Raw genomic sequence first — 24232 nt, forward strand, 5'->3', positions numbered from 1 at the left:
CCATGAATCAGCGCCGGTTCTGTCACACTAATCAGTAAAATGGGTGTGTGTTGTTGGTGCCGCATTGTATGAGTTGTGGTGGAGCCTGCCTTGCAACAAATTCACTCTGACAGCACGAACCGGATGCACCACGACTACTACTGCACTCCCCCTCCCCCACATGAGCTGAACCCTGCATCAAGGGTCATTATATAACTCTCTCTTCCTGACACTCTGGAATTGTTCGGTGGAGTGTCAGAGGGTTGGAAGTTAAGCTTTTGTCTTCCTGTCTCAGCCTGTCCCCCTGCAGCTGCCTCGCTCCCTCCGTCACTGGTATTTCCGTCTCTGACATTTACATTCATAGCTGAATATAAAACACAAATTCCATATTTTCAAGCGTCCCCTCGTCAAGTTCACACATCTATGCACAATCATGCCCAATGTGTACTCTGCGTGTGTCTGTGTCTCACAAGCGCACATTCAAGCAGTGCCGAATTGCCATAGCAACAAGGACTGGAAAATGCCCCAAATATCTATGCTCAACCAGTCTGTCACAAACAGCATCGGCTTCGAATATGCCGATCACTGCCATTTCTGTTAGAGGTATGTGTGTGTGTGTGTGGGGGGGGGGGGGGTCTTATCAGCACAGACAGAACACATTGGAGCCGAAAGAAAGAATGGGTTTGGTGAGTCACGCACGCGATCGATCCCAACATCATTATGCAAGACCAGCAATGAGACACGCCATCGTTTAGTTGCTGAATGATCCGACAGCCTGCGGATACACTTCATATATCATCTCAAACCCGTTAACGGATAAGAGAGAAAGATAGCGTGCCCTATATTTTTAATTGGTGCGCGTGCCGGCGCGTCTCTCCGTCATTAACCAATGCGCATCCATCTCGCCGTGCTACATCAGCTGCCACGGCGGAGCATGTGTGCACGTCACTGATTTTTTTTTTCACCAATCCTCATCTTCCCCTTCTCGCTTTTTTTTCTTTCCACCACCAGAGCATCTCTCCTTCTGCTCTCCCTCTTTCTACACCGCCCACTCCCTCCCAACCATTGATCCGACCACTCACCGCCGCCTCGCCGGCTTCTTTGCCTCATTACGTTGCCCGCTGCGCTTTTCTGCCCTTTTTTTTTTTAAGGAAAAACCTCACATTTTGGAGCCTTCATTTAGGTTTATAAAATACCTGCACCATGGCGAGCACCGAGGATAAACCGGCAAGCAAGGAGAATGTGTCCAGCTGGAAGGACTCCTTCTACAACCCGAGGACCGGGGAGGTGCTGGGGCGCACGGCTGGTAGCTGGGGTAAGAATCCCCCCGTATATAAATACACACACACACACACACACACACACACACACACACGGCCAATTAGATGACATTCTATCCATTTTCAATGTCAGTAGATGGGAACCTGTGGGAGATGAATGTGTGGGCTAAAATGACTGTTCTGGTCTTGATGATGTGAGGAGCCATCACAGGCCTACATGAAGGTGTAGAGGAGAAGCCTGAACCAATTGGCTGCTATCAAAGATGTGCAGGCTCCATGGCACATAGGCAGTAATCAATATTAGGGGCTTGTGTTTGTCTCATTAATAGGATTCCTAATCCAGAAACAGGATTATCAAGAACGTCATTCACGCTGCAGCTGCTTATTACCTAATCACATCTGCCTCAGCATCCCTGTGCTGAAGCCTACAGCTCATCAGGCCATACATTTTTATATAATGACCCCCAGTTATTTCCAGAGTGAGGTAGTAACAGCACCCTCCCAACAGCAGCCCGCTCCTATAGGCTAGCAAGGGCTGTCATGCTGCCTAGGCCCCTGTGCTGCTGTGCAGTGGGATGCTCCATTGCAGTTGCATGGCCGCCCACATTAGCATGCCTGTCAAGGTCAAATGGGATTCCCTCTCTCCTCGTTCTTTCCCTTTCACCGGCTAGGCAGGTGCATTGTGGGATACTGCTGAAGAGCAATGACAGAAAAGGGGGGTGTACAGCAGGGACCTGAGGGGTCCATCCCCTTTTTATCTTTCTGTCAACTCAGAGGGCATCTGTGTTCACTGGGTAGTGGTGAACCATTTTGAGTCAGATGTTTCCACTCTTCGTCTTTTTTTTTTCCAGGACTGTATACTGAATACTGCAGCATCATCCGTATATCTTGTGTGTTTAAAGAAAAGACACATTTATTACACAGCACTTCTCCCTTCATCCAAAATGGTTTCCTTCAAAGGGACAGTACACTCAAATGAGCCTGCAGATGAGAAAAGATCCGATTTTTTCAGACTTGTGTGTGGTTGAAGCCAGTATTTAATTATATATGAACACACTCTGTGTCTGTTTGTCCAACTTCCTCCAGCGCTCATCCTCTTGTTCTACCTGGTGTTCTACTGCTTCTTGGCCGGCATGTTCGCCCTGACCATGTGGGTGATGCTGCTCACTCTGGATGACCATGTGCCGAGGTACCGAGACCGGGTTCCCCATCCAGGTTGGTGGAACTGTGAAGGAACAATGCTTTCAGCTTATTAGCTGTATTTTTCTTTGCAGGCATTCATTATTCATAGACGCGCCAATGAGATGCTGTTATATTAATGTCCAGCAATAAAGCTGCACTTTGCATCGATCTATTTAGAACTCGCTTCCTGTGTGATATCAGCAGATCGACAATGTGCAGCTGTGATTCGAGAGCATCCTTTTACAATTGTTTTTGCTGCTTGCCTCTGTTTACGGTGTGTTGCAGGGTTAGTGATCCGTCCCAACACTCTGGACATTTCCTTCAACAAATCGGACCCCCTGAAGTATGGGCAGTATGTCCAACACCTGGAAAACTTCCTGCGAGGTGAGAGCACTTCCCTCCGACACGTTCATGAACACCTCCCTCCTCCTTGATTGTCTTTACATCGATTCACGCTGCATACTCTCTCGTCTCAGGTTACAATGACTCAGTGCAGGAGAAGAACGAGGATTGTCGTAGAGGAGATTATTTTTTGCAGGACGACAGCGAGGAAATGCCAAAGAAAGTTTGCCGCTTCAAGAGGAGCTCCCTGAGCTTCTGCTCCGGCCTGTCTGACTTGAGCTTTGGATACTCTGACGGAAAACCCTGCATCCTGCTGAAAATGAACCGGGTAACATTCACAAAGATACTTTTTCATCTCGGGATGCACAATATTGGATTAGAGGTGTGCAATAAAAATCAATACAGCAATATATCACGGTATTTTCTTCATAGTATCAGTACTGCAGCCCCTTCAACGTATACTTTTTTGTTTAGAGGTTGAGACCCCCCCCACCCGGCACTATTTCAGTCAACTCCAACTATCATGGCTGACAATGTTACAGCAGCATCTGCAGCTTTGAAAGTCGACGTTTGGGGCTTTGTTTTTAAAGAAAAACCAGGAAGTCATAAGTCAGATTAAAAAAAAAAAAAAAAAAGTCATATTGTATCGTGTCCATGTGTAGTTATATGTGTAGTATTGTGAGGCCCTTTCTCAGCCCGGTGTTTTACAATATTGAATTGATTTTTACATCTTTTTTGAAATACACTTGATATTAACATTTTCTGCACACTAACAACTCATGTAAACGAACATTTAACTTTATGTCCAAAGCATTTGGAAAAGCCTGCATTGTTTACCAAAACTGAGCGAATTAAACAGTTCTGCCAGTCAGAAATAAGAGACAAATATCTGCCGCAAACAAAAACCTGCTGATGATATTGCGCATCCCTAAGCTTCAATCTTCCCTCCCAGCCGGCTTCTAACCTTCACAATAATGAAAATACATGTGATTGTATCGTTCCTCGCTCCCTCCGATGTCTCAACCTCTCAATTTCTGCCTACGTTGTAGATCATCGGCCTGAAGCCCCGCGGGGACCCCTATATCAACTGCACAATAAAAGTAAACATTTCTCAAAACTATAATTATGACTTACTTGTGTGTGTACTTTTTTCCTTTTCTTTCTCCCATAAAAAAAAAAGCATTGAAGTGAACTCTCTTTTTTTGTTGAACGATTTCATTTCTGTCCTTCTATTTGTTTGTTTTGTGTCTGATTTTTGTTTCTTCTGCATGCTGTCACTGATGGCTTTAGGGTAAGATGATATATTAAGTCATAGGATTAGGCCAGTAAGACATTTTTACTGTGTAACATGTCGTCATGCAGGTGCCTCCATTTTCAAGCTATTTTAATCTAATCTGTGTAATTTCCTTTGGCAGGTTTTCATTACAACTTCTTCACTAAACTCATTATTTTCATGTCCTGTCATCTTGTGTTCTGCTAATTTCACCTAATAAAATGTGGGGTTTTTTTGAAGAAAAAAAAAAGGCATATTTGGTAACTCATCATCTTTTTTGCAGAAAGAAAACCCGATCCCGATGCAGTATTTCCCCAGTGAGGGCCGCATCGATAAGATGTACTTCCCCTACTATGGCAAGAAAGCCCATGTAAGTCTCCGAGGTCAGATTATGGCCATTAACATCTTCACCTTGCTGCGTTATTGACAGATTTCTGTCACTTCCTTGATACAGAAGGATTACTTGCAGCCCCTGGTGGCGGTGAAGCTGCTGCTGACCAGAGAGGACTACAACAAGGAGCTCCAGGTGGAGTGCAGGGTAGAGGGCTCTGACCTGCGCAACAACGACGAGAGGGACAAGTTCCTGGGCCGTGTCACCTTCAGGATCAAGGTGATAGAGTAATAACAAAAGAAAAGAAAAAGGCTGGTCCAAGGAAGCTGATCCAGAGGCTGCCCACATTTGCTAAGGATTTATATCTATAAATAAAAAGGGAAGGAAGTGTCAAACCCATCTCAAAGACAGCATTGCAGCCAAACTGTATGATGCAGATTAGTTTGGTGACCGGCTGGAGAGCCACTTAGATATCGAATGTTGCTTTGATGACCTTTCTGACCCTTCTTTCCTCCAAGATCCCTTGCTGACCTCCTCAAAGATCCTATGAGAAAAAGACACAGTCTCTGCTCTGTCATCCATCCATCCTCCTCCTGTTGCACTGTTGATTCTTCATTCATTTTCTTTTAGTATTGCTGTGATTAGATAACTTATAGCCATCGCAAACAAGCCATTTGCAGCTGTTGTGCAACGTTTTTCACCTGTTTCGTTTCTTGGGGGGGGGGTGTTTTGTTCATTCTCAAACTGTCAGGAAGAGTGTTATTTTGAGCTTTGAATGGTACAAACGACTGTATTACTGCTGGTGTTGAGAGGATTTTTTATTTTGTGGTGTAATTGAGAAAGCAGACCATTTCCAGCACAGTTTCAGACATTTTACTCACATATCTCACCACAAAGATTTCATAGGAACGTATGTTGATAATCAAATATAGCCACTATATCCCTGTATATGAAATGCCGATTACAAAGTCCCTTTCTACATATAAATACATAGTGGTACCATATTTAGGGAACTATAGATAGATCTTTGTGTTGTGGTCCTTCTCACCACAACCTAGTCTTGTGCTGTTGTATGTCTGTCTGCATGTCCGTCTGTTTGTCTGTCCGCCTGTCTGCCTGTCTTCCTGTTTACTGGCCTCTCCACTGCAATAGCCAACATGTGGGGGAGCTCCAGGACCTGTGGTCCCGCTCCACCTGCAGGGGTGCTGCATATTGACAGTGGCTGAGGTGACACACACACACACACACACACACACACACACACACACACACAGTACCGTGTAAATGGCTTCTAAAGGTGTAGAGGCACTGGAAAAGCATTGCAAGACTAAAACGTTCACTATAACTATGTACTGTATATCTTCATGTGATCTGTATATCTATCTGGGTCTCAAAGATTGTTTGTTAGTTTTCTCTCTTCTTCAGCCTGTTTATCTGATTGTCTGCCAATCTATTACTCTTCAATGTATATATATATACACTATCTACCATATTTACTTAATTCACACTGTATTTTTGTCACAAAACACAAATGTCTGTGCACTGTAAAGAAATAATTTAAGCAAAGATTTACAGGAAATTATCTTATTCAAAGCTATGTTTACACAGTCTTAAAAGGAACCCACATTTGAAAGAACAACTTGTAACATCTCTTCAGGGTGCCTTAAGACCTGATCAAATAAATTGTGGAATAAAAAGTGATTTTGAAGAAAAAAGTTACCTGTTGTTTCACTTGTTTGTTTTTTCTAATCACCCAGGAGCGATTTGAGTGGAAGAACTGTTCAGGTCAGAGGCTCAGAGCATTACTTCACTTAAAACGTGTATTTTGTCTTACAAGTATTCACAAATGGGTGTCTTGAGCTCAAAAATACTTTTTTTTTTCATTCTTGCCTGTCTTGTTATTGGCTCTGACTGAAGAATGCAGAAAGACCCAGCTACGTATATTTAGCTTGAAGCTAGGAGCAACGGACTGCTCATAACAGACAAAACTACCCAAAATTTGTGCTATATTTTTATTTTTCCAAAGTATTTGTGGATTGCTTTGCACGTAGCTTGATAAAGATGATGTGAATCATACCAGACAATGTGCATGACAGCTTGTACGCTGCCTTTTTCCAACAGTTTTGCTGTTGTTATCCATCAATCGCGATTAGCTTCAAGCTAAATATACATAGCTGATTTCTTACTTCTGGAGACACAAATAAGGGATGCGGGAGGGCAAAACATCCTTGTGAGCTCAAGGGATCTATTTCTGAGTACTTGGAAGGCAAAAAAAAACACTTCTTGTGTTAGGTATTGTTAAACCTGTGCAAAAATACTCAAAGTAAAAGGCCTACATGCTTTGAGTTCAATGTATTATCAGCTAAGTAATGTAAAGTAATAAAGGGATAAATACTATTTGCAGAAAAAGATCCCTTGTGTATGTATCTGTTTGATTTGACTCTGAAAATGGCATAATATTACATCTTTTTTGCCTTTGACCTCTTTAGGTCTTTATGTCCTCTGGTAATGGAGAGGAAGGTGAGCAACAGTGTGATTCCTGTGAGTGTGAATTAATCTGTCATCATCGCTGTAGTTCAAGTCTACTGGCGCATGAGGGCGCCATAGAAATGACACGGAGAGCAAGCTGTCAGGGGATCGCAGAATAATTGGCTGACTGGGCATTTTACGTCTGGTTTCGTTTCATCTTGAGATATTTCTGTCTGAACTGAACAAGGCTGTCTAATCAACATGATTAGAACAACAATTTAAAAATATTATCAAGTGACATCATCTGGAAAAAGTTTACGGGTTAAAAAACCTTTCAACTTAATCAGTAAGGTCTTTTCTATTATTATATATTTAATGTAAAAATGTGTCAGAGCCTAAACCAGTGATGCTCACAATTTTTTCGCGCAATCTGACTTCTCTAACCTCTAGGTTACAACTGCCCCGCTTAATGTGCAAGTAGTTGTACCTGTTAAGATATTTTTAGGTGCACCTAGATAAAGCTGTTGTTGTATAACACAACAGCTCTGCCAAAAATCCTATCATTTGTGGTGCTCATGAAGAACGTTGGATAACGACGTCACTTCTCAGTGGACAGTGTCATCTTGGTGCACCTAATAATGGAAGGTGAGTGTAGTTTGGGACAATATCACAGCACCTCCATCTGTCCAGCTCTCCTCCTGGCAGCGGCGGGAGCAGCAGCAGCAGCAGCAGCAGCAGCAGCAGCAGCAGCAGCAGCAGCAGCAGCAGCAGCAGCAGCTCGTCCTTCGCTGTAAACAGCCCTGCTATATGTGAGATTATCTCTCGGGGTTTAGCCTGCGCAAGAATCCAATTTAAACCCCGACTGTCCTGCTGTTTACAAAATGGTGACAGAAAGTGAAAGGACGCGAAAACTCATCCTTTCATCATTTCAGTTATCGTTCAGCAGCATTCTTTGGCTGAAATCAGATGAATTTTTTTTAATTATTATTATTACTATCATTTTTTTCATGATGATTGAAAATATCGTAAACTACGCTTTTTCTGTTCCGCATTGACCTGTTTTATGGTAGTTAAACGGGGATCCTTGAGAACCTGAGGGGAGGCTGATTTAAGCAGAGAAAGTGCAAGGATAAAACTGGTTATCCCTTTATCAGCTGAAAGTTGAACTTGCCAATTTGCACTGGCCTGGCTGTAGTTAGCATCCTGGTCTGGATTAACACCATAGATATGATAAGCTTTTACGCGGAATACTTGGAAGCCCTCAATAGCTCTTTCTCTGTGGCTAAAGCCTCTTTTTGCTCCCGGTGTGATTTAAAGCCTTCATAAACACAGAAAAGACATGTGTTTTAAAAGACATACATTTTTACTTTATTCAAATGACCGAAGAAAATTCCAGCTTTACATCTGATAGTTCTATAGTAGCATGTGTAATAATTCATCTGTTGTCATATTTACAAGTACATTTAATATTTTACATATCTTTTTACCATTAACTGTAAAAACTCACAAGATCTGGAATTTTCAAAACCTTGAACAAATTACCCCTGAGACAAGAAGAAGAAGTTTCTACACAGCTGAGTCACCACGACAGTGGACATTTTCTCAGCGTCTAGTTTGAGTTATTCACAATCATCTCAAACTAAGATAAGAGCTCTGTGTTTCAGTGCTAAGGAAAAGGAAACCTGCACATTCCTAGTATAGGAATTTATTGCCCAAATCCTCTAAAAGGCCCCTCCCTCCGTCCCTTCTTACACAGCAGAGGTCCCTGCACTCGCTTGTCTCTTCCAGCATCCCAGGGCAACAGAGTCCAAAAGTTGAGCCTCATAGCACCAACAGTTGAGGGACTCAGTGAAGAGGTATGTGGTATTTCCCTATTTTAAATTACTTAAAGATTCCCCCCCCCCTCTCTCTCTGTACTGATGTATATCTTTACAATACAATATATACACTTTGATTTGACAGTTTTTATAAAACTAAACAATTAGGTGGAGCACCTAGAGGTAAGCTTGACAGGAGAATCACTACAAATATATCTGGTTAAAAAGCACTTTTTAAACAGTGTGACCTTGACGGCATCAGTACAGCCTGAGGTTGGAGGTGCTATGAAGTGCTTTACATAAACCACTCAAATTTCTATAGTTATCAATAATTCCAATTTAATGTGAACACACCTTTCTCCTCCTGATCTAATGACAGTATTTCTGCCACCCTGTCTGTCTCCAATAACACTAATGCCCTGAAAAAGACTGAGATAAGTCATTTCTCATCAATGTGGCCTATGTTATTAATTGAAGAAATTAGCAAGTTATGAGACTCCAACTTTTCAAGATCCGCCTTATTTTACTGACGTTTGCCTCAGGAGCAGTATATCTCTAAACCCAGAGAATCCTTACAGGGGAGGGATCTTTCTTCAACCGTCATCGACAAAGATGCTGCTCTCTCATGAGCCATCTTTTTCAACAATGTGTATCTGACTGACAAAACAAAAACCTTTCCTCTCTTTACTGTGCTGTGATTTCAAATATTTGGCTTCTCACAGTAATATACATGTGCCAGACTTCTTTTCATCATCAATATCTCCCCCACCCTCTTTCCTGTTGGGATCGTTGAGCTCGTCAAACAGTCCAGTTTCGATCATCTCCTGCTGCCACGGAATAGCCACGGCACCTGAACTAAACTCCCGGAAGAACTTTTCATCCTTGGCATCAAACTCGATGCCTTTGATCTCAGAAAACTCTGCAATGTCACCCGTGTCCTTGGCGTAGACAACGTTGGGCTTGGGCACCCATGGAGGGTCCACCAGCCCAGCCTCCAGACGGGCAAAGTTGATGGCCTTGAACCATGCGTGCTTTCTGGGATCCTCCATGTTGTTACTACAGAGGAGAGAAGAAATGTACTTGTACTTTCTTTTCTTTCATTAGGGTAACAGTACATGTATCCTACTGTGACTAATTTGAAAAGCACTAAGTGTGAGCATGAACATGACATGCTGTGTCAGTAGCCACAGCCTGCAGCTAGTTGCACAGACTAAAAGAGACTCTTACACCATGCCCAGGCGCTCCTCAATCTTCTTCTTGAGGAACTGCTGGATGATGTCCTTGGTGACCGGATCAAAGCACTTGTGCTCCCACTTAGGTTCCTCATTGAGGATACGACGTTGTACCTCCTCCTTTTCCACCTTCTCCTTTTTGCTCTCAGGACCTTTGAAAGGTGTATAGCCTGCAACCATCTCATAGATACTGCAGCCCAGGGCCCACCAGTCCACTGATGTCCTGTATGGAGTTTTGTTCAGGATCTCTGGGGCCATGTATGCTCCAGTACCAGCCTGAGGAGGGAGAGAAGGGCGGGGCGAGGTATTGATAGATGAGGCGAAACTGAAAACATGCATACGAACATATGTGCTGGGCTTGAGAACTGTGGACAGACCAAGAGCTGGTATGGTGTCAGGATATTTACATGAAGATCAGGAAAATAACAGTGTTGTGGACGGGAAATGCACAACTCTCTGTGCTCCCATTGACAAGTGTTATACAGGTCGCTTGCCTGAGTTATTAAAAGCTTTAATCTGGTCTTTTCCATCTTCCCTGTCTTTAACTTTCACCTTTATCTTCCTTACTCTGCTCCTCTGCCCCCCTTCCTCACCCCTTCTCCTTCCCTCTCCCTGCATGACCTCACCTGCAGTCTCAAACCAAGGGCTTAATCCTAATGCTAAGCCTGCTGCCTGTCAAGAGTCATGTGTGTCTACACACTGACAGAGTTCACCAGCCTCTTATATAAGGTCTGGCCATTTGTGGATGTTGCAGCCATTAGCAGAAATAGGTAAGATCCAGACAACACGTGGCCATGCATCTAATGTTGAAATAATGCATTAACACTAAGAAAAAAAACTGGCATAGAGCAGAGAGATTGCTGAGTTACAGAACTCAGGATCAGCGCTGCAAAACTTTTCTTCAAGTATCTGTGGGTTAGTGTTGCAGAGGTAATTGGAGGACCACAGGATGTCAGTTAGCCCTTAAAGACTGGAAAAGTTCCAAATAATCTTTTCAGTTTGGACGAGGTTATCACATCATTTAATGTGTCCTTTGCCTCTTTGTCATTGTTCACTAACTGTCATTTGTCCTTGACCACTGTCATCTGGCCACAGATGTATCTGAGCACACTGATGTTGTGGCCCAAACCCACACGTCAAGTAGCACGCGTATATAAAATCTACTGGCTTTTTCCGAGAACCTGGTACATGTCTGTTTGTAGTCACCTTGTTTGCAAACCAAAACTTCTAAACATATTCAGTGTTTACCTGGATCTATCAATCCACCAAGGGACAGACTTGTGTAATGCTAAGAGGATTAGGGGACCAAAGCCAGCCTTGCCTGTGGGAGGTTAGCCCAGTAACTTTAGCTGGCTGAGGAGCATCAGAGAACTGGATAATGAGCTTACTGGACGTTCATAGAGCCCAGGGCTTACTCTTTGCTACGGCAAGTAAGTCCTAAAGAAGGCCTGTTTCAAAACTCTTCATCTTTTTCATGTCATGGATAACGTGTACAGGTGAAAGTTTATATACTGCAAGTATTGTAAGAGAGCAATTGAGGTGTATTTAAAGACATTTACAGGATTGTCTTTTGCATACCTAGATTTGTAAGGACTTCACTAATTTGCAATCGGCCTTTTCATTGATCTGAAAGGGCAATTTGTTCCTGTCTCTTTTGCACAGTGTCAAAGCAGCGTCAGTATAATGTTTGCAAGCTAAACATGTTGTGGGAAGGACTATAATTTCTTACAGGCAAGGACAACAGATGCAACTAAATCCCCGCTACCAAGTTTTAGGGGGAGTCATATTCTTAGAAAGAGTTGGATCTGGACCTCTACGGTCTCTACGAAATAGTGGCCTATAAATGCCTGACCATAATCTGACTGCCAAAGGATCAAATGACTTATATAATGGAGTCATGGACTCTCAGCACACAGATCTTTAAGCAATCCAGTAATCCCTGTCCGGATTTAAAAGGAAAAGCCCACCAAGATTGACAGCCTGTCCAAGAACTTGAGTTAAATTTTTAGCTCCAGCTTCATCTGTAGATACGTGACAAGGACGTAGATGAGGCCTCAGCCAGAGACCACTGGAGTCTGCCTCCTCGAGGAAACTTAAGCATCCATGTAGATGAGGACAAGTCAATCAAGATTAACAACATATACATTGGGATAGGATGAGATAGATGTGAAGTGATTTAGGGTCTTTTCATGATGTTACATTTTAAAGCCTGGGGCCAATTATAGCCTGGTGCACATTTTGTTCTGTACGCAAATGATAATAGACCAGACTTTGCAAAACAACAAATGTCCAGTCTGATGAGGTATGAATGGATAAACTCACCATCTGGGTGACCGTCTTCCCCGGAGTAATCTCTATAGCCAGACCCAAGTCGGAAAGTCGGCACTGGCCTTGGCTATCCAGCAGCACATTTTCTGGCTTCATGTCACGGTATACGATATCCATTTCATGAAGATGCAGGATACCAGTGGTGATTTGTGCAGTGTAGTGGACAATGCGCTTCATTTCAATGCCCTTGTCCACACCCTTGCCATCATAGCCTATGTTGTAAATGTGATATTTGAGGTCTCCTCCATTCATCAGGGTCATGACAAGGCACAGGTGGGTCTTGCTGTCATAAGCGTAGGCCAAGTTCACCAAAAACAGGCTGTTAACCTTCTCCAAGATCTTTTTCTCCAACAGGGCCATCTTCTCACCACCCTTCTTCTTCAGTCGCTTTTTACACAATTTCTTGCAGGCATACATCTGACCTGTGTTCTTCACCTGAATAGCACATACCTGAAAAAACACAGTGGGTTTTTTTACTTTTCAAGTAAATAACAATTAACAGAAAAGGCAGACTTCCATATAACAACCTTGATCCTTAGATTTGAATTTGACTAGTTTTCCTCTTCTGTGAAAGTGTAAAGGAAATGCAGTCAAGGTTCCCTGCAAAACTGACAAAGGCTCTACTTTACCTTCATCACTTTAAGTATTGTTCTCTTACCATATTCACGGATTTATGTCATCACTTACTTACGATCCTAAATTATGTTGATGAGGGAGGTTTGCTTGTTTTGTCTTCTTTTACACACCTTCTCTTTGTTCAGAATAAGTGAACTAGAGGGGATAGTCAAATTAATGTGACTTTTGTCAAAAGTATATTGATACCTATTCTTCTTTTTTTTTTATCTGTCTCATTCATGTCTTTAAACATTTAGTCTACCAGTAACGTTCATGCTCTACAGACAGACTCTGCTTTGCCAGCTGCATAAGGAAGGGTTTTAAGCAATTAGAAATATGGTTGTCCAATAGCAATGACATTTTGATATTTACACTGGTATGTTTTTTAAAATGGAAAGCAGATGAAAGACCGCAATACCAAACTCCTTTATTATCAATCGATGTTGTTTAAATGTAAAAGCCAGGGTCGTATATTCAAGCACTTGCTTTAGGTGTCCTGGTGAATTATTAAAAGGGTTCCTCAAGGCTCAATTCTTGGCCCCATGTAATTTACATAGCATGTCATTACTGAGGGTTTTCATTTTTATTAATTTTGCTATCTCAAATTTGCAGGCTAAGGTAACAATATGCCTTTGATTTTTTTTCAGAGATTAATCACAAACCCTGTGCTGGCTCGTGACAGCGAACCAGTTTGATTCACAATGTTTTATACTGCTCTAATCTCCTGTCACTGAAGTTTGTTATTGTTGACACAGGAATCTAAGTTAGTTCCAATTCCATCATTTGCCCTAAGTTTGGATTTGGTGATTGACACTACATGCAAGGGGTAGAATTGCCTATGAAACAGACGTGATGATAAATCTTCACGTCTGTGTTCATATATACTGGTGTATTACAAGGTAAATACACCTACCATTCAGAGCTTTCCTGAGTATGGAATTACGTGCATGGAATTACAGTGCAGCAGCGTTACATTTCTAAAAGGTTTCGAATGTATAAAACCATTTTACATACATTGTATAAGGTTATGAATATGTATTCATATATAAGGATGTTGCAACATTTAAAAAAACAAAAAAACCTATAGCGGAACCCTTCAACTTAAATCCATGTCATAAGAAATTTCATGATTTTTACCATTACACAGAGTTTAAAAGACTAATAATATCACATGTAGATTCACTTGCATGCTTACCTCTCCAAAGCCTCCCTTTCCCAGGGTTCTGAACTCATAGAAGTATTTGTCACTAATGGGCTGTTTCTCATACTCCTTCCACTGGAGAAATTTATCAAAAAACGGGCTGGCCTGGTACTCTGTATAGGGTTTGTCCTTCAGATATTCTCTAACACCATCCTGGACTTTGCCTTTCATCACCTCCTCAAAGTTGCCATCAGTTACTGCCTTGCATTTGTCAGCGGCCTCTCCAGTAAGAAAGGAGAGGAAGTTCTTGGAGTCAGCGTTGCAAAACTTTTTGATGATGTTCTGACGAGCTTTGTCTTTTGCTGCACCTTCAGCCAAATCCCACTCATAAAGCTCATCCAGGAAATCAGCAGCAAGCTTATACTGAGCATTACCCACCAGGAACTGGCGGAAAAACTTTTTCCCAATAGGCTGCCTTTCGCAAATTGATGTAAAGTCCTTGTCAAGGGAAGCTCGCACTGCGTTACATTGCTCAGGCTTGGGCAGAGACAAGCTGCGACGACGCTTCTTCATCTCCTTGTCATCACCCCCCTGGGCTTTTAGGTAGGCCGTGTTGGCCACCAGGTTATCCAGTCCCCCCATGTCACACATCTTGGCAGCTGTATGTGGTTTGTCCCCCCTAAGTGGCTGGGTTCTTCAGTGGCTCCCTGGGGAAACCCTCTTACAACTGATGCAGTATCTTTAAGAATGTGAAAGCACAATTCTGTCCAGAGCTAGAGTACAAATGAGCTCCTTCACCCCACCTACCTGCAAACCTAAGACACACTGACACACCCAGTAATTACTCATTTAGAATTAAATACCAGGGAGGGATTTTGGCTTAAGGATCTTTGTGTGGTCTATTCAAGGATCCTGTACACGGAAAGGGAATCATAAGCGGGCTCTGTCCTAAGAGGCTTTGGAGCCCTCTATATTTGTTCATGGTGTTCAACCGTCACTGACAGTGGTCTCTGGAGGCCTTTGCTCATTAAGTGGGAGAGAGTGCAAACAAAATATCACACTGTAAGTTTGGATGAGTTAGACTGTATTTAGAGGTTAGGCAGAGATGAAATCATTAATCTGCTGAGGAGTTCAGTGCAGTCAGGAGGTGCAGCATTCTGCATGAGTGCTGTCATTCCAGTCTCCGCAAACTGAGACTCAAGATGTCCGGCCCTCTCTCTGCTGTTTGCTGAACTGGCGACCTATCCAGAGTGAACCCAGACTTTCGCCCAATGTCAGTTGGGATAGGCTCCAGCCCCCCCCCCCCCCCCCACACACACACACACACACACACAAAACCCTTAACAGATGAGCAGCATAGAAAATGGATGGATGGATGGATTAATTTTGTTTTATTCTGTCACTTGGGTAACTTCATGAATTGCCATTTCCTTTCTCCACTCCTGTTTGTCTGCAGTAACCCCACATCACAGCTACAATATTTTAGGCTAATTTTTGAAAGATAAACCATAGACAGTATTAGTTGATCTTGTCTTCAAATATCTCAATCTGTCACAGTCCTGCTTAAGGTCAACGGTATTGCAGCAAACTGATATTTTGATTCACCAAATGCCACACAGGACTGATCACTGAAGACATGGGTATTTCTGGGTAGACCAAAGAGAGAAAGAATAGAAACCTACTTGGAACCAGCAGGGAGGAAAACTGACTACAGAGAAAGAGTCCATAAATATCAAATATGTCAAATGTCAGTCAAGTTGTAAATGGATCATAGTGTCACTAAAGCACTTAAGCCTCTTGAGTGGATGAAGAGAGGCCGTAGATTTCGTGTTTCACCAGGTCAGACAAAACAGAGAGTAAGCTGAGCTCTCAAGTCATTGTGTGGGTTTCCCATGAATTCCTGCTGAGCCATGTTGCTCTGATTGAGAGCCCATGACAAATTAATGCTTTCAGCACCTTTGCCAGGGAGTATATGTGATTGCTTGGGTCTGTGCGTTAGCAAGATTGAACAAAAACTCACGGACCATATTTCAAGAAACTTGATGTGTGCAGTATGAGCCAACAAGAATACATTAAAATCACAAGACGGACCAGGTTTTTTTTTTTTGTCACTAAAACATCATGAGGCACATTTTCCTTGTTTTCTCAGGAAATATTACCTGGATACGTTGGATTTTGAATTGATCTTCATCGTAAAAGTCCATGTAAAAAGTGAGTTATGAGATGGATGAAGGTCTTTGAGTATCCTTTAAGATATAATAACTCTTAAATGGCACCATCCATCCATGCATCCGTTTTCTATACTGTTTATACGTTAAGGGTCACAGGGAGGACTGGAGCCTCACCCACCTGACACTGGGAGAGAGGCAGGGTTCACCCTGGATGGGTCACCAGTCTGTCACGTGGCCATCAGGGGTAATAAGGGGCTCAGTTTCTTGATACTTCAACATGGTCACCGGGGGAAGTGAGGATCAAACCATTTGCAAGACGACCACTTCACCCCATGCCACCCTCTTAAAACGGCACCATCAACTGTAAAAATAAATATATAATACGATAAATGGGATTCATGTGTTAATGAGTGAGTAGAGGGATTACCTAAAAGTGCAGACCCACATATTAGAGAGATGTCTAGAGCTATTTTAATCCACTCTGGTTTAGATGTTTGATCTTAGAGCAGCTGCTCCTTTAACCTTGTGAGGATTAGCATGGCCTGAGTAAAGGTTAAGTTGGGAAAGTTCATCTTATCTTGCACATGGTCCACGATGTGGTCTGTGCGTGGTCTTAAGGCCTCCAGCTCTACAGAGAGTGGTCCTGGTACGGTGTTGAGAATACATGGGGTCTTTTGTTAGAGGACAAAAAAATCATGTGCAGAAAATCAGTAACATTACTATGGGTCTGTGGTTAGAATGTGTCTGCTGTTTGACCCCTTAATTGGTGAGGAAAGCTGATAGCCCATTCTCACCAGTAGCATCAGGCATAATGGGAAGCTACTGACAGGGCTGAAAGGTCAGTCAACAAAAAGGTCACAGATGTGAAGGGTTGGGTGTGAGGGGAGGCAGCGTTATTTGACTTTGGTCCTAGCAAAGAGGGGCTCTCTGAAATTCTTCTTTAATCATTTATTCTTCTGGGAGGACAATATCTCAGCAGCTTTAGAAAAGGACAGGTAACAAAGAGGACATTTTACAATGGTAGCATGAAGCTCTTGACGCTAACAGCACAGGTAAACATGGAGGTAAAATGAAGAGAATCCAGGCTGAGACTAACTGCTGGCTAATCCCTGCTTGATCTCTTTCAAAGTGAATTCTGTCTTTCACCAGATATATGAGAACTACTCAGCTGCCTCTGGGGGATTTATGACTCAAATCTCAGGATCCAGTACTTTGGTACTCGAGACTTTTTAAAATTTCAACCTGACAGAACTGAAAATAGCAGGAAACAATTCCCCCCACTTCACATAGTCACAGACACCAACTTAGACCACACCAAAGCCATCAGGGAGGCAGATTGATGTGTAAATGGTTGGTAATGGACCATTAACATTAGCAGCTTGCGCCCCCTAGAGGGCTCACTGTATTAATTTCTCAACACTTAATCCCATCAGAGCTCACAGGCCATAGTTCCCTTCAGGCCTGTTGGTTGTGTATAATTAGAAGTTGTTGGAGTTGCTTTGTTTTTTTCTTCAAACAAAATGCTTTTTACCTTCTCATTAACTGAAAGACTTTCACATTGTTGTGTTTAATTTCTTGTTAGAACAAACCATTTATTAAATGGATCAGAACAGAGACAGACAGACACACACACACACACACACACACACACACAGTACACCACCACCCCTACCCAGATTGCCCTGTCTGTCAGTCAAGGATGCCATATTTACGATTGTCTGTTCTGTTAGTATAACTGTGTGTGACTCATCTTTTCTCCCTTAAACACACATCAGTGAACCCATCATAGGTGATTAATCAGATTATTTCCTAGTTTGTTTACCATTTTGTCAACTAATTCCATGTTACATGTGTACTATGTGCTCATGGCAGCCTTATGAATTTGGATTATTCGCCATGATAAGCTGTTGTAACTCCTCCCAACATGGGTGGCTCTTTTTCTTTTTGATAGGAAGTCCTCCCCCTCCCCCTACAAGTCAATACTGAGCCTTAGTCAGAACACCACCTGGTTGTTACAGGAAGTAAGCCTGATGTAACAAATACCTGACTGAAATCAAAATTGCACTGTGCTGTCTTCATGTGATACACAGCAACATAATGTACAGTGAGTGCATCTTCTCTAGCACCCCCTGCTGCATGCAGGACGTGTCTGCACCACGTAGTGGACGCATTAGCCTACTTAGTAAAGGTAATCTTTGTAAATGTTTGGATTGAGGGAAGACTGACAGGTGCAAGTGCCTGCTTATTGCCGGTTGTAGCTTTCTAGTTCCTGTTGTTCCTCAGATATCAGTCTTTGGTGGTTGATCAGCCTCAGCAGCTGCAGCCTGCTGCTGAAGTGCCTCAACCGTGTTGCGATGCCGCTGGATCGCCTGCTCCCAGAACTCCCTTGAGCCGCATAGCTGAGGAGCAGAAGATAAAAATATACAGAACATGTATGAATCTCAGGATTTTCAGGTATTTTTCACATTTACATAAAAGGGCAGTTCCCAGTTTTTGAAGGGTTGTAGGTTGTGTAATGTCATAAAACCTTGCTGATTCATGACAGACTTTGGTACCAGAGGTTGTGAATCTCTGGCTTTGATCTCCAACTTACTATCTACAATAATAATAGATGCACGGCCCGTTATCCATTCCAGTGCTTGTGGTTTGAGGGGCCAAGTATGTTATGTTGCAAAGCCTCTGTGACAAACTCTGACTTTGATATCAGTCGTTCTGTCATCGGCACACACAGGCAGTATCGTTATCCAGAATCCTGTCTGTCGTCTCAGCCTTATCCCAGTTCATCTTTTGTGGGTGTGTGTCTATGTGTACAACTCACCATCCTGAACTTGCGTGACGTTTGTACAAGTTGACCCAAATCCTCCAGCCTCAGATAATTTATTATCTGCATTAGTATTGGGTCAGGCATGCGATCCAGATAGTCATACTGGCCGCGGCACAAAGCCTTGACGTACGTCAGGATTCCAGGACCAAACACAGATTTGACCTCACCTGCAAAGAAGCCCATTACTGAGTACCATCCACGTCATGCGGCACACACATACACACATAGAGGCTGTACTGTATATAAAATATGCGAGGTGAGTCCAATGGAACACCATCTGTCTTTAACATTACATTGTAAAACTAATTCTTGTAAAGTGCAGGTTAGAACCACATGACTGTTCCAGATATAGTCTTAAGCATGAAGGTTTTAATGTTCTCACTATGTAGCCTAGTGTCATCCAGAAAGTCCTGATAAGAGCTCTTGTCCTCCCCGGGCCTCGCCTGGATGTCTACTTTTCTGGCAGAGATCTTCCACCATCTCCATATGACCTAAAAATGACAAGTATTAGTTGGGTTATATTTCATTATCAGCAAACTATACACACGCACACGCACAATTACATCTAACATGTGACTATAAATGCAGGAAACAACACAAATCTTAGCGTGTGCATCGCTGGTACCCTGAAGAAGTGGGTTGCTGAGTATGAGGTCTGAGGAAGGATGGACTGTTTCAGTTGAGCCACTTCTGGATAGCTTTGATGCTGTTTGTCTGTTATGTGGTGATTACCGATAGCATCAAAGCTGTCCAGAATTCTGTCACTGAAACGCTCTTGGAGGGGAGTTTGGGTGGACAACTTCGGAGGACAGTTGCCGTTACTGGCAGCCTGCTAACGCCACACACATACAGCTTTGCTACATAGAAACCAGATAAGTGAAATTCTCACCTCTGACTTGGTGACAGCTAAATAATAAAAGTTCCTGCTAGGTGGAGGCCCCTGGCTGGAGGCCTCGAATAATGGGTCAGTCAATTGGGACGTCACTTTGATTTTTGCGTGAAAATTCTACAAAGTATAAATGAGGCTGAGGGCTTCTACAAATAAATAACGATGTCAGCCTCGTTCCCTGTCGTCTCAGTCATTCAGACTCAGACGATATTTGAACGGCAGTCATCATCACTGACACGGGGATTCTTTGCTCTCTTTTCAGAGACTTCACAAAAACCATCAACCTGATTTTTACCAATCTCAATGTAGACCTGTAGAATGGGCTGAGGGACCAAAACATCAAACTTTGGGGAAGATTAGGCATCATTCCAAACAGTGGCAACAGGAAATACCATGGGATGCCTTACTGCCTTAATTTGGCTGGGCAAAGACTTTTGGGGAAAATGAGGAACTCCCTCTCCTGGCACAACAGTGGCCTTCTTTATTCTGACACGACAGCAACTTATAGTCACTTGCTTATTACAATATAAATATGTCAGTTACTGTGGAAACAAATCAAATGTCAGAACTGCTTGCATCCCCTTTAAGATAAGTAACACTCAGTTGAGGAGCAACAGAACATAAATACATACAGTAAATGTAGATTCAATTCCCACTTTAAAATACTGAAACTGGTGTACTTCAGCGAATTCATACAGTAAACTACATCATGTTGAAGTTTTTTTTTAGTCTTAACCTATGCAAAAATGACTCAAAATACTCAGGACAATCAAACAGCTACAGCAAACATCAACTAAAGCATTTGGATTTGACAAATGAAACATTCATTAAATGAATAGAAGCTAATTCATTTAAGGGAGAAGGCATATGAATGGCACATTAAACAAACAGTGAGCCTGAAATAGGACGTCTATCACAATATGAACAAAACTTGTCTTCTCTGCTGTCTCCTCCAATCAGCTCCATCATGAGACCAGCAGGTTTTAGACCGTCCAACGAATGTTCAGACACACTTGGAATGAACCACAAAGGATCCGCCTCTCAACTTTATCCAGGAAATTCTTCTTCCTTGTGGGCAAAGACACGTCTTCCATGTTGCTCCTCAGGCTTCAGTTTCTGGTGGCTGATCATCCTCTGCAGTTGGAGCTTGTTGGTAAAGAAGATTCTGCGCCAGCCCACCTGCAGAGCCAGAGAGGCCACCTCAGCTGAGACGGTGTTGAAGCGCCGCCGTACCGCCTGCTCCCAGAACTCCTCGGACCCACATAGCTGAGGAGCAGACGTGAAAAGTATTCCTTGATTTGAATTTTTGTGGAAACACCACATGGGAGACAAACCGAATACAAAATATGTAAATGCAAACACTGTGGCTCCAATTGAAATGTAAATTCTTCTGTGCTGCATCAAAACTGTACAGATTTCCTATTTTTTCTACTCATAAACAGAAGAATTCCCTGTTATAGAGCGTATAAATCTTTGAAGCAACAAATGTAGGAAATCTATTGTAGATATTGAGTTGTTTTGCTGAATTCCAACTAGCACCTGATAATGAACCAATTGAAATACAATTGAACAATATACTACATAACAAAGAAGGTCATGTCAAGCTTAACAGAATATTAAATTAAAAGCATTTCTCCTTGGAGTAAATGGCCTCTGATGGTCCACCTGCAGTATCCTCCCATCCCACCAGGGGGCTTCAGTCCACACTTTTGGAAACCTTGGGCTCCACATAATTACTTCAAGTTCTTTTTGTGTGTGTATTTGCGTGTACAACTCACCTCCCTGAACCTTCGTGATGTTCGTATGAGTTGACCAACATCCTCCAGCTCCAGATTATTTATAATTTGCAGTAGTATTGGGTCAGGCATGCGATCCAGATAATCATACTGGCCGTGGCACAACGCCTTGACGTACGTCAAGATTCCATGACCAAACACAATTTTTACCTCACCTGTGAAGAAGCCCGTCACTTAGTGTCATGCATATGCAGCACACACACACACACACACACACACACACACACACACACACACACACACACACACACACACACACACACATACAGGTTACACTGTACATAAAACACCCAATTGTAACTCCGGTGAAATGAAATGATAATAGAGGTTAATACAGACAGGCTTTTCCTGATTTTAGCAGAGCTATTTTTCATTCATTACTGGGACTGTCTATGGATTCAAAGAGTTAATCAGATTAAATTGCATGTTTTATAGAGAGTAAATATTGCGGCTTCCAGCACAGCCCTTTTAGCCGCTGAGAGTATGAGGTTGGGTCCTCAGATTCATAGATGTATGACGCGCTCCAGGAGGCCATGATGACAGAAACGCTGAGCTCCAAAGATGCTTTTGGTGCATTTATTGCAAAACAACCAGCACAGAGCTATCACAGGATGGATAAATGGAAAAATGAAACCAGTGAATTAAGCAGGAAAAAAGGGTGATGAATGAATGAGTGGGACGCGATCAACAAAAACTACGGCTACTACCCAACCCTGACTCTCTCTCTCTCATCTGTGTCACGGGTGAGTGCCCAGCTTTACACACACGCCTACTCCCCCCTGAACCAAGCCCTCTGCAACACACACACTCAAGCACACCATGCCCCTCCTCTTTAACCTGTATGTCTCCTACAGCCTCGTCCCCTCTTGATGTCTTTGGACTGTGGGAGGAAGCTGGAGTACCAGAGAGAACCCACACAGGAACAGGGAGAACATGCAGACTCCACACAGAAAGATCCTGTGATGGAGCCGGGACTCCAACCCGGAACCTTCTTGCTGTGAGGCCACAGTGCTGACCACTGTACCACCGTGCCACTCACCAATGGCTATAATGATCAAAAATAAAAGCCAAATATGACCTATAAAAAGGGCATACAAACAGAGCCAACAACTTTGTTCATATAAAACCACTCTGTTCTATAATGGCTGGGGTCCACTTTTAATTTCACTAGATAAGACAGGCAGGGCATGTTGCTGCCCTCTACTGGTTACTTGCAGCTCAGTTAAATCCCCACATGGGACGAGGATGCCATTTAATTTTTTTAAGGCCATATTTTTTTTTCCCTCTAAACAATTAATCAAAATGAATTTGTTATTTTGCTAAGCCTTTTAATTACCCATTTTAAATTGCTTTTTTTATACTTTATTTTTCCGTTTTAGCAGAGTATTTTACTCCCTTCAAGTTTTTTTTCCTCCAATTTATCATGAACAACTGTGTTTTTAAGGGTGCTATATAAATTAGTGGATGATGATATACAGTGTGTATATGATTCATGTTAGAAACTCATGACTGTCCTAAATGTGAAGTTCTTACTCTGCAGCCTGAAGTCATCCAGGAAGTCCTGGTGAGACTCCCTGTCCTCCCCGGGCCTGGAGTGCAGGTCTACCTTTCTGGGAGAGATCTTCCACCATCTCCATATGACCTGGAAATGACCCTTACAGATGTTAGTGGGGTTATACGTGATTAGGGTAACCAGTTATGAACACACACACACACACACACACACACACACACACAGTGGTAGGAGAGCAGAAGCATGGGGTTTACTTATGTAAAACTATAAAGAGTCAGATAAAATAGTACTCTGGTGAACAAATCATTTCAAAAACGGTCGTGTCTAAGTGACGTGTGTGTCCCGGTTCAAACCCTCATGGCAACAGGGTCTTTCCTTATACTACAGTACAATATACTGCATATAATATAGAAAAAGAACAGCTCTTTTCTGTCCTGACGGTGCTTATTACGTCTTGTAATACATATTTGCTACTTTAACTTTAATTTGCGGTTTTATTCTAGGGGGGGGGGGGGGTTGAACTTACAACCGTAAAGCGCGCAGAAAAGCAGTCAGCGTTGCAGACGTTGCTGTAAAACAGGAACAGAAAATTAGTCGCATTCACAGAGAAGTTCTTACTTCGGATTTGTTGACAATAAAATGATAGTAGTTCATGTTGGGTGGAGGACCCTCGCCAGAGATTTCGAACAGCGGGTCTGTCAAAAGAGACGCCATGTTAGTTTGGGTTGCTATGACAACGGCGCTTCCGACGCAGGATTCCCGTAGGAACGTATACGCACGAGACGAGGTGCTTCCGTAGCAACTGAAGGTGAAGACCTTGGCATTTGGAAAATGACACGCCAAAATTCAATTTGATAAGCTCAAAGTACATCTACAATAATACAAACTTTAGCTTATCGCCAGTTTATCAGCTACACAAAAGTACTGCAGTACCACGCCTGTACTGTGATAAACGGTAAATGACTAAAGCTTATTTTGTGGCGCTGACAAACATTGACCATATTATCCCTCTGAATAGGATTTATCACTTGTATTGGTTTTAAAAGGGAT

At 42.6% G+C, this 24232-nt stretch overlaps 3 protein-coding genes and 1 pseudogene across 5 annotated transcripts; 1 reads left to right on the plus strand and 3 right to left on the minus strand.

Annotated features, from left to right (window-relative positions):
* Positions 1–786: 786 nt before the first annotated feature.
* atp1b3a (ATPase Na+/K+ transporting subunit beta 3a) lies at positions 787–6102 on the plus strand. The gene is made up of 7 exons (XM_086203256.1): positions 787–1294; positions 2346–2474; positions 2727–2825; positions 2918–3111; positions 3833–3883; positions 4340–4426; positions 4511–6102. Exons 1-7 carry the CDS (start codon positions 1183–1185, stop codon positions 4676–4678), a joined length of 840 nt encoding a protein of 279 aa, XP_086059382.1. The 5' UTR covers positions 787–1182; the 3' UTR covers positions 4679–6102.
* A 2113-nt stretch (positions 6103–8215) lies between these two features.
* Positions 8216–14816, minus strand: grk7a (G protein-coupled receptor kinase 7a). Its single transcript, XM_086203257.1, has 4 exons — positions 14044–14816; positions 12228–12683; positions 9901–10181; positions 8216–9729 (listed from the first exon to the last, which is right to left on the minus strand). Exons 1-4 carry the CDS (start codon positions 14638–14640, stop codon positions 9390–9392), a joined length of 1674 nt encoding a protein of 557 aa, XP_086059383.1. The 5' UTR covers positions 14641–14816; the 3' UTR covers positions 8216–9389.
* A 1891-nt stretch (positions 14817–16707) lies between these two features.
* On the minus strand, positions 16708–20237 carry LOC147261291 (F-box only protein 36-like; annotated as a pseudogene). Its single transcript, XR_015116150.1, has 5 exons — positions 20169–20237; positions 19874–19990; positions 19367–19475; positions 18979–19151; positions 16708–18559 (listed from the first exon to the last, which is right to left on the minus strand). The product of XR_015116150.1 is annotated as an F-box only protein 36-like (transcript).
* A 94-nt stretch (positions 20238–20331) lies between these two features.
* fbxo36b (F-box protein 36b) lies at positions 20332–23945 on the minus strand. 2 transcript variants are annotated; one of them, XM_086203259.1, is made up of 4 exons: positions 23801–23945; positions 23203–23311; positions 21652–21824; positions 20332–21052 (listed from the first exon to the last, which is right to left on the minus strand). In XM_086203259.1, the coding sequence occupies exons 1-4, from the start codon at positions 23894–23896 to the stop codon at positions 20921–20923; spliced, it is 510 nt and encodes a 169-aa protein (XP_086059385.1). In that variant the 5' UTR covers positions 23897–23945; the 3' UTR covers positions 20332–20920. The 2 variants fall into 2 exon arrangements, with proteins under 2 accessions (XP_086059385.1, XP_086059384.1); XM_086203258.1 differs by having other exon boundaries at positions 20332–21139.
* Positions 23946–24232: the final 287 nt, after the last annotated feature.

This window comes from Aulostomus chinensis, chromosome 5, assembly GCF_037954235.1.
Source record: "Aulostomus chinensis isolate RoL2024-O1b breed Wild chromosome 5, RoL_Achi_v1.0, whole genome shotgun sequence".
Classification (NCBI taxonomy): Eukaryota; Metazoa; Chordata; class Actinopteri; order Syngnathiformes; family Aulostomidae; genus Aulostomus; species Aulostomus chinensis.